The 14,342-nt window shown below is 46.9% G+C and overlaps 2 protein-coding genes across 2 annotated transcripts in view; both read left to right on the forward strand.

Annotated features, from left to right (window-relative positions):
* Positions 1–386: 386 nt before the first annotated feature.
* ppp4r2b (protein phosphatase 4, regulatory subunit 2b) lies at positions 387–7,010 on the forward strand. The gene is made up of 9 exons (XM_076015705.1): positions 387–722; positions 1,404–1,485; positions 1,589–1,759; positions 3,094–3,187; positions 3,845–3,882; positions 3,980–4,051; positions 4,152–4,295; positions 4,432–4,757; positions 5,445–7,010. The coding sequence occupies exons 1-9, from the start codon at positions 689–691 to the stop codon at positions 5,816–5,818; spliced, it is 1,335 nt and encodes a 444-aa protein (XP_075871820.1). The 5' UTR covers positions 387–688; the 3' UTR covers positions 5,819–7,010.
* Positions 7,011–8,581: 1,571 nt separating this feature from the next.
* Positions 8,582–14,342, forward strand: part of shq1 (SHQ1, H/ACA ribonucleoprotein assembly factor) — a 29,954-nt gene continuing 24,193 nt past the window's right edge. The window contains exons 1-7 of the mRNA XM_076015693.1: positions 8,582–8,865; positions 10,091–10,249; positions 10,648–10,712; positions 12,456–12,584; positions 12,681–12,850; positions 13,011–13,123; positions 13,209–13,306. Coding sequence (XP_075871808.1) covers positions 10,107–10,249; positions 10,648–10,712; positions 12,456–12,584; positions 12,681–12,850; positions 13,011–13,123; positions 13,209–13,306 — 718 coding nt within the window. The 5' untranslated portion in view covers positions 8,582–8,865; positions 10,091–10,106. The remainder of the gene's footprint in view (positions 8,866–10,090; positions 10,250–10,647; positions 10,713–12,455; positions 12,585–12,680; positions 12,851–13,010; positions 13,124–13,208; positions 13,307–14,342) is intronic.

Here is a 14,342-nt window from a genome sequence, read left to right on the forward strand (position 1 = left end):
GCCCGAGGGCATGATGCTGCTGCAGTGTGAATGACCTGATTTAGTTGATGTTTGTGCTCAAGTGCTGCTGGACATATGCAGCCAATAAAGTGACGTGCGAGCACACATTCAGAGTCGTATGGCGACTTGGTTATCTCCAGCTGTTGGGAACAAACATCTGTTCGGCTGCGCCAGTAGTTCTATTTTGCATGCCAGAACTTGTCAAGAAAAACAAATAAATGACAATGTTGTCATTGAGTGTAGAATGGTCATACAGATCTGCGAGATGTGTACAGGTGTTCGGAACATGATGTGTTGCACAGAACAATCGGGCGTTCTGGATATATATATATATAGAGAGAGAGAGAGAGAGAGAGAGAGAGAGAGAGAGCGCGAGGGAGAGATCACTCTTCTTCATTTGCTAGGTAGAGCGGCGCTCCACACATTGTGTGTTTGCTTTCAATTATTGCGCCGTAACAGTTGCTCTCTCCGGTATTGTTCCCACAGTCCCGGCCGGCGGCGCCTCGTCTGTCGCTGGCAGGCAGTGACCTCACGGCGCCATATTAAAACGCTCCCCCCGCCTCCCGCTCGGCTCTGAGACCGTAGCCTAGCCGCAGCAGCAGCCAGCCAGCCAGCCAGCAGCTAGCCGCCGCCGCCGCCACTTTGCTTTTCTCACATCCCACAACGGCTGACAGAGGGCGACGACGTGATGGAGATCGACTCGCTGCAAGAGGCGCTTCGAGGTCAATTCGCCCGCCGCCTTTCGATGATTCGTCGCCGCGTCCAACGAGCCCTCGCTGGGGGCCCGTGCCTCCCGAGTTCCCGGTTGATCGAATAAAACGCACAGAGAGCGGCACACGGGCTAATGTCGTGAGCTAGCGGTGGTAGCCACTCGCGGCTAACTTAGCTTTAGCACTGAGCGGCGCTTTTCACGGAAATGGTTAGCTTGTTGCTTGCCGGCGCCGAGCGCAGTTGTGTCAGATGTGTTCTCTTTCTGGAATGACAGACGTAACGCAAAATGCTCGACAGTTCCCGTTCACACATTTTCGGCGGACAGATAGGACCGTTGGCTATTTTGTGGACTTGAACGTCTGTTGCCGGCTACACCGCCGTGGCTAACTAGCACGCTAGGAGGCTAGTGCGTTGAACTCGGCTCCAGCTACAGGCGACCTACCGATATAAATAGCGATCACTAGCCCGCTAACGCTGTCTTGTGTAAATAGCTGTCTATTAAACAAAGTCTCATCGCAGACCTGCTAACAGGCTTCGTCCCGATAGCTGGAGCAGGTTATCTGGGTAGCTAAACAGTGTTCCTAAATGTATTCGTTTGCTGATTAATACAGAAACCTAGATTTCAAACGGGTATGGACCAGGGAAGTACGTCACGTCATTTTAAAACCCTTGTTTTAATGTTGTTTCTTCAGACTTTGACAAGAAGGCAAAACAGGAGGCATGCCCTCTTCTTGAACAGTTCCTATGTCATATTGCCAAGACCGGCGAGACCTTGTAAGTGAACGTCACACGTCAGTCAAATAATCTACAGAATACTTGAATTGTGCCGTTTCGTCCGTTGTACTCGGCCTTAATCTGACTGCCGTTTTGCCCGCAGGGTCCAATGGTCTCAGTTTAAGAACTACTTCCTCTTTAAATTGGAAAACGTGATGGATGACTTCAGAGCCTCGGCACCTGAGCAAAGGGGTCCAGCGAATCCCAACGTGGAGTCCATACCGTTTGAAGACATGAAGGAGAGGATCCTGAAGATTGTGAGGGGATACAATGGGTAGGTGCCCACCTGCACAGGTACACCTTTTAGTCACATGAACTTCACGTGACCTGATAAGTCGACTATCAATTACAAGTCCAGACTCGTCCTGTCACCCCGAGCAGGAAATGGCAACGTCCTTGATAAAATAAAGACTGTTGACTGGCTGCGGGTTCGAACCTCCTGTGTGTTGGTTAGAATCATTTGCATGCAGACTCGGGTGGACATCAGATTGCAGACTTTGCATATTCTCAAAGAGCAAACGTGGTTTCCAAGAAGATTTATGTTCACACAGTCAGCTCCTCTGGACAATGAGGAAGTAGCGCCGCTGTGTCTCGCTGATAGTGAGAGTGAGAAGTAGCACAGTAGTCTTTTGAGTTGTCATTTCATGGCAGCCACTGCTGGAATCCCTCCAACCTGTTGCATTATTGGTAAATAAACAAGATGACCTCAGGCGGACATTTGTAAACTTACTGTTGTCGCTCTTCCTCAACTGTAAGTTGTGTTACAATTGGGGGAAATGGTCAAAGTGTTTCCGAGTTCAACCTATTTGTTCAGAACCAGACAGAAAAATCACCTGTCTAGTCCTGGGTTTTCTCATACAAGTCCTCCTGTCCTCCGAGTCTGTGTCCTGGCCATGTCTTCACTCTCCGCTAGAGACTAGCAGAGCGGGCTAACTCAAGTGCTTGGCTGGTAGCATATTCTACACTTTTGTAAATACTTTTTCTCATTGCAGACTCCTTGCTTTCATGTCAGATGAGTGCTAAATGCATAAACCGCTTCTCTGTATTAGTATTGGAAAACACCTGTGGCACACAAGCAACAGTGCATATCTCTTACACAGCTCGCTGGCAATTGCGGAACAATCACATTGATTATATTCTATTTGCAAGTCATAAAAGGCAAGGTAGGCAAGTCCATTGTCAGCATTGTTAGCTGATCCACGCTGATTTACGGCACAATAGGCATGGTTTGAGCAGGAAAGCGTAACGACAACATGCCTACAGGTAGACACGAGGCTGTGTTGTCAGTCCTACTATGACAACAGTATACACAGTTCCCAAATGATGGAGAATAATAAAATGGGAACCGTGGTTAGTGGTTCTTGCCTTTCTTGCTGAGTTAACGGGGCGATTCTGATGAAATTCCCATGGCACCATAACACATGTTCCAACCTCCTGGGTTTTAAATGCAGTGTCTCTGGAAGCAATCGTGACAGTTTGGGCATTTTCAATGTCATTTTGTAGTTCTGACCACACAGAAAAAGATTTTCTAATTTAAAGAGTACTGTTGTTTTTCTCTCTTTCTCTCTCTCTCTCTATCTATCTCTATCTATCTATCATCATTTGCAGAATTCCCTTCACGATCCAGCGCCTGTGCGAGCTGCTCACAGAACCCAAGAGGAACTACACAGGAACAGACAAGTTTCTTCGTGGAGTGGAAAAGGTACGCGTGATCTTTACAGACTTGTCTGTAGTTCAGTTTCCATGACAGTTTTTCACAAAATAAAAGCAATGTTTCTAAAAAAAAAACATGTACAGTTGCTATTTGCAGGCGTTTCCATTGAGTGGTGTGAAGCACTTAAGCCGTAATTATTCTCATAATTCTCGTCAAATCTCGTGCCGCAATATTTGATGAGAATTACGTTTGCTTTTCTTTCTTTACGTTTGTTTGCTGTCAAGAATGGTTGTTATGTTCTTTTGTTTGTTTCCTTGTAAAAAAAAAATATATATATATACATATATATATATTCCGTCTCCTCCTCCGTCCAAACATAACGCACCACTGTCACCTGAAGTGAACTGGTCACCTGACCTGTCACGTCCGCTGACGTGGAAATGCCAAAAAAGTGTTTCCGTTTCACTTTTGCGATATAACTCGAGATGGATCCGTGTGGAGAAACCTCCTCATGAGAGCGTCAAAACCTTTTAGCCATAATTCTGAGGTTTTTCCAAGTTTAGCTGTTTTCCATCGCCAGGTTTTTATTGCCACATTTAGGTTTTGCACAGGTCTAGGCGTGATGGAAACGCAGCTCGTGTCGGTTTTGGTGTCACGTCTGTCACACTCACGTGGGAATCCTTTCTTCCCATCTTCCTCCCACAGAACGTGATGGTGGTGAGCTGTGTCCACCCAACCTCAGAGTGAGTGTCCCGTCCAAACTCCAATGAAAGTACTACCTTTTTGAAATTTACTGCAATGTTTTGAGGAATGGCTTGACGGCTAAACTTGTCCGTGCAGAAAGAACGGCTGCGGCGCTGTCAACAGGATGAATGGAGTCATGCTCCCTGGAAACACTTCTTTTACAGAAAGGCAGGAAAAACAAAACCAAATCAATTTCAATGACTTTCTAAGAACAGAGAACAAAGGAAAAAAAAAACAACAACATCTTTTGTCTCTCTTTTTTTGTCAGGAAAGTCAACGGCCCTGGTACACCACGGCCTCTGAGCCGACCCAAGGTGTCTCTGGCCAACTCGCTAGCGGCCAACGGCCTGCCAGACAGCACAGACAACAAAGACCTCAACACAGAGCAGGAGGATGACGACAAAGACTCCAGGTACCGCGAGGAGTCGCATCAGTCCCACCCTTTTTTGTTGTTGTTGTTGCGTTCAGCAGGAAGCTACAGAAACAGTTTCCCCCCCTCTTGGTCTCTCTCTCTCTCTCTCTCTCTCTCCCCCCTTCTCTCTCTACAGCGAGGTCTCTGCGTCGGGAGGCTCTCCGGGGAGCTCGGTGAAGAACAAACACCCCGACGCTGAGGAAGACATGGAGGCGGAGCAGCAGGAGGTGAAGAGACTCAAGTTCAGCAAAGAGGAGGAGGACGACGAGGACGAGGAGGAGGACGAAGAAGAGGAGGAGCAGGAGGGGGACACCCTGAGGCCTTCGCACGCCGCCTGTCTCTCCAAAGAGGCGGAAGCCATGATCCACGAGGAAGAGGAGGAGGACGAGGAGGAGGACGAGAAGGTGGAGTACAGCAAAGAGAACGAGGCCTCCACAAGTGCAGCTACAGCTGAAGACCAAGGTAATTCTCATTATTATCCTCAGTATTAATGTTGTTTTTGTGCTGGTTTTAATGGCATCGATGGGAAAATCAGCAAATAAGTCAACTTTACCTCCAGTTGTTTCCTGGTTTAGAGGCCCGACATATTTTCCAACTTTCACAAACATGCCAACACAGCTAAAGTCCTAAGTTTAGAAACTGTGAACACAGCATGAAGTTACATAGTTTCATCAGATGATTCACATTGGTCTGTTTCGTTATGTTTCCTCCTCCTCCTCATCGCTATATACATATCTAATCTCATACATGTCTAATGTTCAGTATTTGACCACCCGGTGAGGTTAAAGTGAACCCCGCAGACTGTCGTCGCTCCAGTGGTTTAGGGAAGAGTCGATGGCGATGAGGAGCAGCAGACTCGTAAAAACGTCGGCTGATACGGTTTTATTTTTTTCCAACTTCGCCAACACTGCCGACGCCCCCCCGGTCAGGCGTGACCAGATGATGCAACCAAAACCAATGGCGGCTCGTTACGAAACGATAGCAAATTTTTCAGACCAAACGCATGTCAACATGTTGCCCGGTGCTAATGGAAGAGCATAGAAGCAGACGTCCTGGTGGTAGCACAGCACACGCGCGCACACACACACACAACCTCTCTGCTGCAAATATGCCATTTTTTTTTCTTCCCTTTCCATTTCTCCTCCGCAGAACCGACGAGCAGCACCCAGGCGGAGGCGTGCGCCGGCCTGGCGGAGCCGGACGAGAGGGAGGTGCCGTGCGGCTCGCAGGAGGAGGGCGCCGACATGGACCAGACGGAGCAGCAGGCGCCCGCCGGCGTCCTGGAGAGCCCCGAGACCAGCAGGGACAGCGAGGAGAGCGGCAGCGACCCAGTCAGCAGCAGCAGCAGCAGTAGCAGCAGCAGCAGCGGCAGCAGCTGTAGCATAGAAGAGAGCGGCGAGGCGGCCAGAGACGACGTAGCGCTCGCCCCCTCCAGCAGCACGACTGAACCGCCCGCAGAGGGCGCTGCGGAGAGCGCCGCCTTGAACACTGGGAGCGGCGAGGAGCCCATGGAGCAGGACTAGACTGACGCCGACGACCCCTACCCCCTCTTTTCGCAGCCATGTGTGACCACAGACCAGCTTGTCCGAGAGTCCGGCGCCACGGTGGGCCGCTGGGAGCGAGGACGGCCGCACCTCGTGCACAAAGACGAACGCCTTGTCCTGCTTTTTTGGACACTCCTCCCTCATGGCTACCTGGCATTGACGTGGGCATACAAATAAATTTTCATTTGAAGGTTTTTTTTTTTTTTTAACCCCTCTTTTAAAACTGGAATATTTTATCGGTTCTTTATCTATCTTGTTCTTTGTCCCTCTTGCAAGGGGTTTAGTTTCAGCTGCCTTGAGTTTCCTGCTTGGATTTCTCTCCTTTGAGGATGCTCACATGCTGAGGTGGCCTGGTTGTTGTTTTTTTTTGTTTTTTGTTTTTTTGATACCACTCACTCTGTTTGTGACGAGATTGTACGACACTACCAGGGTCAGAACAGAGCCATACCAGCCCTCCTTATTTATGAAGTGAGCTAACACACTCTGCACTCTCGGCTGTTGCTCCTCCCAGTTCCATCTAGCTGAGGGCAAGAATCCTTTTAAAATCTTCCACTTTGAGAAGAAGACCTTTGTTTTTTTTTGGTTTTTTTTTTCATTGTATCCTTACATTATTTTAACCTTTTTTGTTTTTTAATTTTATTTTTCTGTTAATCTTTCTGCAATGACACACTACCAATCCCACTGAACAATACTATGACATGCTACGCTGTAGAGGAGTCTCCTGTAAAGTTAAATATATTTTGGACGCAGAAAAATCTACCATAATTTATATGATCATTTCAGTTCATCCGGTTACGTTGGCGTACGTCTTTTTCTCAATTTCTTTTTTTTTCTGTTTTTGTTTCGTCCGCCAGTTGTAGTTTTCAGCGACAGACCAGCTGTAAGTTCAGAGATGACTTCCACTCTCTTTGTATCGTGACGTCACCGCGTTTGTCTCACCGAGGAGCAGCAGTTGTCCAGTTCCACTTCGACACCCGTTTTCTGCAGCTGTACTTTTTGATATTTAGAATTTTAAATTTCTGTAAAGTAGATTTTTTTGTAGATTGTAATACGGTATGTGTTCACTGCCTCTGTGAAACCATATATTATTGTATAATTTCTGTGTATTCTCTGAATGCTCTCTTGCTTTCAGTGCAGTATTCAGAAACAGCAATAAATGTTAACATTTTTACGCCCTGGTGGTCTTGCTTGCTGTTGCTCGGCTCCGTCTGTTTCTGCCGTGAATTCAACAGATGGTTCCTCAGCTTTGACGTGTCATAACAGGAAACGGACCAGCGCGTTCTGGTTCCGTCGTTCTGCCATTGTCTCTGTTAAATCCCCTGTTTTCACCCACTGGCTGTCTAATCTCCTGGCTGTTGTTCTTTCCCTCTGTCAGGATGAGATTTGAGGATTTTTTTAATTTATTTTTTTGAATTGGGTCAGACTGCCAGCTCACATACATCCATGCTGAGTTCAAACTGCACCAGTTCATGTCATACAGGATGTGATGGTGCACTTGTTCAGAAGGAAGTGATGCAATGTTTGCATGGAGTGAGATATCTCACGGTTTTTTTTCCACTTTTTTTTTTTTTTTACAATTTGTTTTATGGTAGCAACAAACTGCTCTGCTACATGCTGTATGTAGTATATACTGGGTTGTTGCCTCTATAATTATTTCATGGTTGCTCCAACGCTTCATCTTATGCACAATTCACCACCTTGTTTTATCTTTAAACTCCCAAAATAAAACTGTTGATTCATTATGCAAGTTTCTATTAGAACCGGCATGGAAAACAAAGAGGAGAAGTGGCCTTAAAGACTTGGTTGCAATATTTTTGACTAATTGACTTGATGGTGAAAAAAAGAAGCAGCATCGTGAGTGGGCGGGGTCACCGTCTGTCACAGGTCCTCCAAATCACCAGGTGCCCACTCAGAGGAACCAGTGTGCGCTTCATGAAATAAAGATGATGCAGTGTCCCCATGGAGCAGCACGTAATTTGCTCCCGTCACTGGTGTCATTTTGTTGACTGCTGAAATTTGCCAGGGCTCCCCGAGGAAATACAACCCACCAGTGGCCACACACATGCTGCTGTTTAAAGCAGCCACAAGACGTTAAGACTTTTTCTCTCGGGAGGCAAATTCAGGATGGAATGCTGCAAAAAGCAGCCTGAATGTGTTCTCACTTGGTGAATGGCACATGATATCAACAGAGGAGGGGGGGGGGGGGGGTGGAGGAGGACCGGATTCTTACTGTCAAGTAGCTTTGAGTTGATGATTGGTGGGGTTGAGATTTCCAATCGTAAGGCAGGTCTGAGGACATGAAAAACACTGAATTTCTTTGGAAATGTTGTATAACTGTTCTTTAAGTGCTTTGAGATCAGGGGGAAAGCGATCAAGGCTCTAATTATGATATAACATACATTATTTACATTAGTTGCAGGAATGCACTCACCTGGAATGCATTATAAGTGTGCGCGCAAGCGGCAGCAAGGCAGACAGCCACTGACATTTACATGAGCTACAGACAGTTTTTTGTCATGTTTCCTGCACTAAACACATGTTCTCCTTCATCTCAAGCACATATACTGCTCTCATCTTGCTACTACTACATTAGTCGTGATCATAGGTGGTCACTGAACAGTCGTTTTCGTGTATAGACGATCTTTGGCTGATCAAGGGACTGCAAATGACTCTCCTATTGGCTTCTAGCCTATCACGTGACGACACACGTTTCTTTTATTGGACACACCGATGGGCTCCATGGAAAGTTTGAAGTGTCCCAGTTTTGTTGAAAAGAACTAAGAAACAATAAAGTGTTTACGGTAACCTAAATTAAACAACTCAAACGAGGTCAATTGAGTAAAATGTGTCATATCTACTAATAAATACTTGTGGTTTTCTTTTAGAGTAAAGTGTTTTTAATGATTATTATTAAGGACTTGAAAAAAGATCCTTCTACTTTACTCTAGAATTTACGGCAAAACATGGACCCAGCAATCCGGAGCTGCCTGTAAGCGATGCTGAGCGAACGCGAGTGACTGACACTGGTGAGTGGACGTGTCTACAACTGTCTGTCATCTGAGCGCCGAGTGTCAGTGACTGTCACCAAAGTGATCGAATTCGTCTCCTTTCGGCAGACGAGCCGCGGGGAGCTAGCATCGAACAGAACACGCTAGCCTAGCCGTGTTAGCCGCGTCACGAGGAGAAGGAAGCCCTCGTGCTAGCTGGGTGTACTAGCCGCCAAGCGAGGCGAAGCAACAGCGCGAAACACCCATTTAAAAACCGCTGAACCGCTCGTCTTGCACAAGCCAGCCATAGTGAGACAATCGGGACATTCTAAAACGCTTAACGTAAACATTTTTAACGTAGCTTAATGACCGCATCATCGCCAAATTTCCAGTCATGCCCACTTTCGCCTCTCCGAAAACTCCAGTTTCATGGCTACTGCTGTTCACGTCAAGTCTTTTCCTCCGGGCGCTCATTATAGAGAACAGGGCAAGGTTAAGTTAACGTGATCAGTATCCATAAAGTAAGGTTCATCGTATTGGTTTTTGGAGAGGTGAAAGTGGGCACGACTAGAGATGTCCACGTGAATGTTGGTGACGGTTGATCGCCGTTTTCGGTCGTTAAGCTACGTTAAGCGTTTTAAGAACGTCCCAAACAATCGCCGTGATAAGAATTTGCTGGGTGGAATCCGGAGTTCGATTCGGGAGGCATTTCGCCGATTAGAATCCCTGACAGGTCCACTTTATGACGAGGAGTGGTGGAATCGAAGCGAAACTCCCCACGACTTCACCATCCTAAGATGTTTCAGTTCGGTTCTTAAAATGAGAACAGCGTTTTAACTCTTGTTTAGTTTTAGTTGAGTTGGTTGGAATATCCACCTGTCACATATATTTAAAAAAAAAAATTATATATATATATATACATATATATATATATATATATATATATATATATATATATATATATATATATATATATATATATATATATGTGTGTGTACAATGTCTTGTAAAATGTGCGCTAATGCCAAGTTGTCACGCTGCAATACAGCTTTGTTTACAGTTGTCGGCGTCACCGAGACACGTGGGTTGTTGCAGCTTGGGGAGAATCAGCGATCGAAACTTGTGACCGAAGCGCCCACGAGGTGGCGCGCTGTATGTGGCACGCCGTCGTGACTGCCTGTCTGTCCCCTGCTCCCGGAGGACTGCTCGTCACTCTCTCACACCCCTCCAGGGCTCAGCACTCTGCCGTTTATTCTCCCCGCAGGTCGCTGTAGTCCAACATGATCACTCCTGCCTTCGACCTGAGCCAGGAGCCCGACTTCCTGATCCTGGATATCCGCGTGCCCTACACCAGGACCTCAGAGTTTGACCTGTACATCGATGGAACCGATTTCAAGTTCTATGCCAAGCCCTACTTCCTTCGGTGGGTTACTTATAACAATACTACTACTACTACTAATAATAATAATAATAGAATGAATAATGATAATAATAACAATAATGATAGTAATAATAACAATAACAATTAAAAAAAAATAGCCGTGGTAATAATAATAATAATAATAATAGTAGTAGTAATAATAATAATAGTAGTAGTAATAATAATAATAATAACAGTAATAACAATAATGATAGTAATAATAATAATAACAATAACAATGAAAAAAAATAGCCGTGGTAATAATAACAATAATAATAGTAATAATAATAATAATAAGAAGAAGAAGAAGAAGAATGATGATGATAATAATAATAATTATAATGATAATAATAACTGTTACCTGCAGGGATTAAATGCGTGTCTCTGTCTTTCTCTCTTAGGTTGTCTCTTCCCGGGAGAATCGTGGAGGATGGGAGAGAAAAAGCCAAATTTGACATTGACAAAGGTAGATCACCACCACATTCAAATTAGCCCTTTTTATGGCCTATCATGGCTTGTAAAGGCATTATTCTAACATTCACACCACCGTAATGGTCTTTGCATTGCCGTCGGGGCTTTTTAATTCCAAATTCCAGCTCTCAGTGAAATGCCGCCCCTCTCGCCACTGAATGTCCTGCCACAAAGCCCAATATGCCCAAACATTACCACCTACCAGGGTGTTTTATCTACTGAAAATACAATGTGAACCCACAGACACAAAATTACAAAGAAATAAAAAACAAATTAACCAAGATGTTTTGAGGAGAACTTTTGCATCCCTACAACAAGAATACGTGTGATGTAAGAGGTGAGAGGAAAGAGGCAAAGCAGACGTTCGGCAAAGTGTTTTTTTTTAAATGTCCATTTGAAAGGAGTGCCAGGTGCGTGATGTCACGTCAGCACACCGCAGTCCATACAAACACGTCACGGACGTGACGGACGGACGTCAAACGCGTCTTTGCGTCAAAGCTCAGCTCCTCGCGGCAGCCAGCGATTGATAATCCCGGGAGTGTCTTTTCATTTGCTCCTCGATCAATCACCCGCCGTAAGCAATCCTGCTGACTCCCTCCCATTGAAAGAGCTGCTGGCACCGTCTGCCTCGCCGCAGCCATCCCAGCCCGCAGGCTCCCTCTAATATCTCTTCACTGCGAGCTGTGGCGTCGCGCAAGGACGAGCGAAGGAAACGTTCTATTGATTTTTTTTTTGATTTTTTTTTTTAAGGCGACCCTCGCCGTCACGGCTCCCTCTTTGACTCTTCCTTTGCAAGTAATCGGCTCTAATGAAGCTGTCTTTATGACGGCTCCGATGCCCTCCCCTGCACCCCCCCCCCCCCCCCGCCCGTCTGTCAGCGCGGCCCCAGTTAACACGCTGTGACCAAATAAGCCTGTAACATCTGCTAATAAAGCCCAGCTAATGAGTGTCCTTGTTTGGACTTCTAATGAGCCGTCGTTAGGAGAGTCGTCCTTCGGGCTCTCCGCACTCCAGCAATTTGCCGGCTCCCCTCGTAAAGCGCTAACACTTGTGGGCGCATTAAGATTTTACGAGGGCGTCTTTATGCGAACATCAAATTATATTTGTTGCGCGAGCCCCAAAATCTGCGATTCGTCAGATCTATAGCCTAATTACATTTAACGACGCAAAAAGGCGGCGGCGGGGCGGAGCCGTCGCAGGCGCAGATGGCCGTGTGTCATTAGAATAAACCTTCATTATCACACATTCATAAAGCAGTCAGCGCTCGTCAGGTTTTCCTTTGAGTCCAGTCGGCGAGTTGCGGCGTGCGTGCAACACTTTTATTGAAAGACGAAGGAAACCAACAGTGTTTGGAGGATCCATTGGTGTGAACCAGATTCAAACTGGATGCATCAAAAATGTGACAACACCTCCAATAGACTTACCGTCATTTGTTCCAAGTTGAATTTATGCGTGCATGCAGGGACGCTGTTCTCATAACTGAACTTCAGTGATCGATCAGACAGTTAAGTCGATAAAAAGTCGATAATTTTTCTGGATTTCATTCGAGCAGCATATTGGCAGTAATCACTCATGCCTGGCCCCGTGGTCACTAAATAGTTATTGTATTGCAATAATTAGGCTCTTAGAATAATTGCCCAAGTTTTTGTTTAGGAATTGGAATAGAAAACGTTTGTGTAATAGAAAACCTCTGCCCTGATGCCACGTCGACCTTGCCTTGTCCACATGCATCTTTCAGGTCTCTTCACTGTTCGCATCCCCAAGGAAACAGCCGGTGAGGACTTTGAAGGACTTCAGCTGCTGACCAGCCTGCTCGCTCCCAAAGGTTCCCGCTCAGCAAAACCACTGGTGGAGGACTTGAGCACCGGTGAGTTGACAGGATCTTCAGTAGCTCGATTCACATATCTTCATTCTACCAATAACTTGCTGTTATTCAAGTCAACCTTTCAATGCTCTCCAAAAGGATGTGGTGAAAGTGCAGCAGATGAGGAGGAGGAGGAGGAGGAGGAGGAGGAGGAATTTGACTGGCAGGTGGAGCAGCAGGTGTACCAGGAGAACTCTGAGGAGGAGCTGAAGGCCATGCAGACCTACGGCTTCGGCAGCCTGAGGTCGGGGGTGTTCGCCCGGCTGCAGGTCAGTCTGCATCCTGAGAGCCGTGCCTCGTCTCGTCTCCGGGTTTCTTCCTTCAGGGGACTTTCTCACAAATTGCTTGCGCTTTACAAATAAAAGTTCATCGATTCATTGATCACATATTCCATTGCAACCGTGAGAAATTTGCCAACCAACCCGACAGGAGGAGCTGAGCGACGTCATCGACGTCGAGAACCCGGAAGGCACGACGGCGGCGGAGAGGAGGCGGGCCCGGCTGGACGTGGAGAGCGCCGCCTTTTCTTCCGACCACTACCTGTGAGTGCAGCTGCCTCCAGAGCCCAGCGTCCCTGGCCGGACCAGGCCCTCGACCGGCTCTGACCGCTGTCGTCTGTGCTCGCAGGGCGGACCTGTTTGAGGACGAGGAGATTAAAGGGCTGCTGAAGTTTGAGCCGTGGTGGGCGGCGCTGAAGCCCAGCGGCGACCAGGAGGGCGGAGCTGGTGAGTCACGGTCACAGAGGGTCTGCCTTGTTTGAAGTTTTTATTGATTTGATCACTTTTCTGCTTAAAAGCCATGGCTTCATTTAATTAAACATCCTTAAATGCCATTTAAAAAAACAACAATAGCCCTCTGTTTGCAGCCCCTGTAGTTAAGGATGGAAATCCCCTCTTTCCTCAGCATTGTCAGACGAGTGACTCGTGGTTCTTACTGTCAGGAGACATCAGCACTGTGGCCTCTGACCTTTCCCATTAACCCACTAACAGCGCAGTGACTGGAGGCTTCCAGAAGGCGGCGTGCAGTAGCAGAAATGGTCACTACCTTATCTAGACCCCGCCCCCAACCGCAACCCCTCCCCCCCGAGAGGGGGCACTTTCACCCATTATCTCCACATCATTCCTAAATCTGCCCCCATTTGCTGTGACTAACGCCTGCTGAGGCGCTGACATTGTTCTCTGAATATACACCAATCCCCCAGAGGACATGTGAGAAGTCTCTCCCCCCCCCCCCGGCTCACCAAAGGTCAGCCCCCCACCTCCCCCCCCACTCCCAGAGTGCCTCGGGGCTTTTTCCTAGCCAGTTTGAAGCGGGATCGTCTCTGATCACTGCACCTCCCTGCTGCCACCCGCTGGGAATCAAAGCTCACTCTTCACTCCTTCATCCGGCTTCTCTTTGTCCTCTCCACCGGCCTTCCCGCTCCAAGTCAGAGGCTCACTGGCTCTGATTGAGACCACGCCCCCTAAGTGTTGTAAGTACTGGAGATTGGTCTTGGCCTCTAGACCACTTTTTAAGAATCTCGGTCTCGTCTCGGACTCGGAGGCGTTTTTACTGGGCTCTCGGACTGGACGGACTGGGCATTTTTTTGGGGGGGAATTTATTTTTTAATTTTATGGAGCAACGTTGTTTGTTTTTTTTTGAAAATGGCATTTAAAAAAAAAGATACTGGTTCATTTTTTTCTGTTTTGTTGTTATTTTTCTTTGATATGTAAAGTCTTGGTCTTGCCACGGTCTCGATGCTCTCTAGTCTCGGTCATATCT

Source organism: Nelusetta ayraudi, unplaced genomic scaffold, assembly GCF_046127955.1.
Source record: "Nelusetta ayraudi isolate G7.1 ecotype Tasmania unplaced genomic scaffold, CSIRO-AGI_Nayr_v1 ptg000193l, whole genome shotgun sequence".
Classification (NCBI taxonomy): Eukaryota; Metazoa; Chordata; class Actinopteri; order Tetraodontiformes; family Monacanthidae; genus Nelusetta; species Nelusetta ayraudi.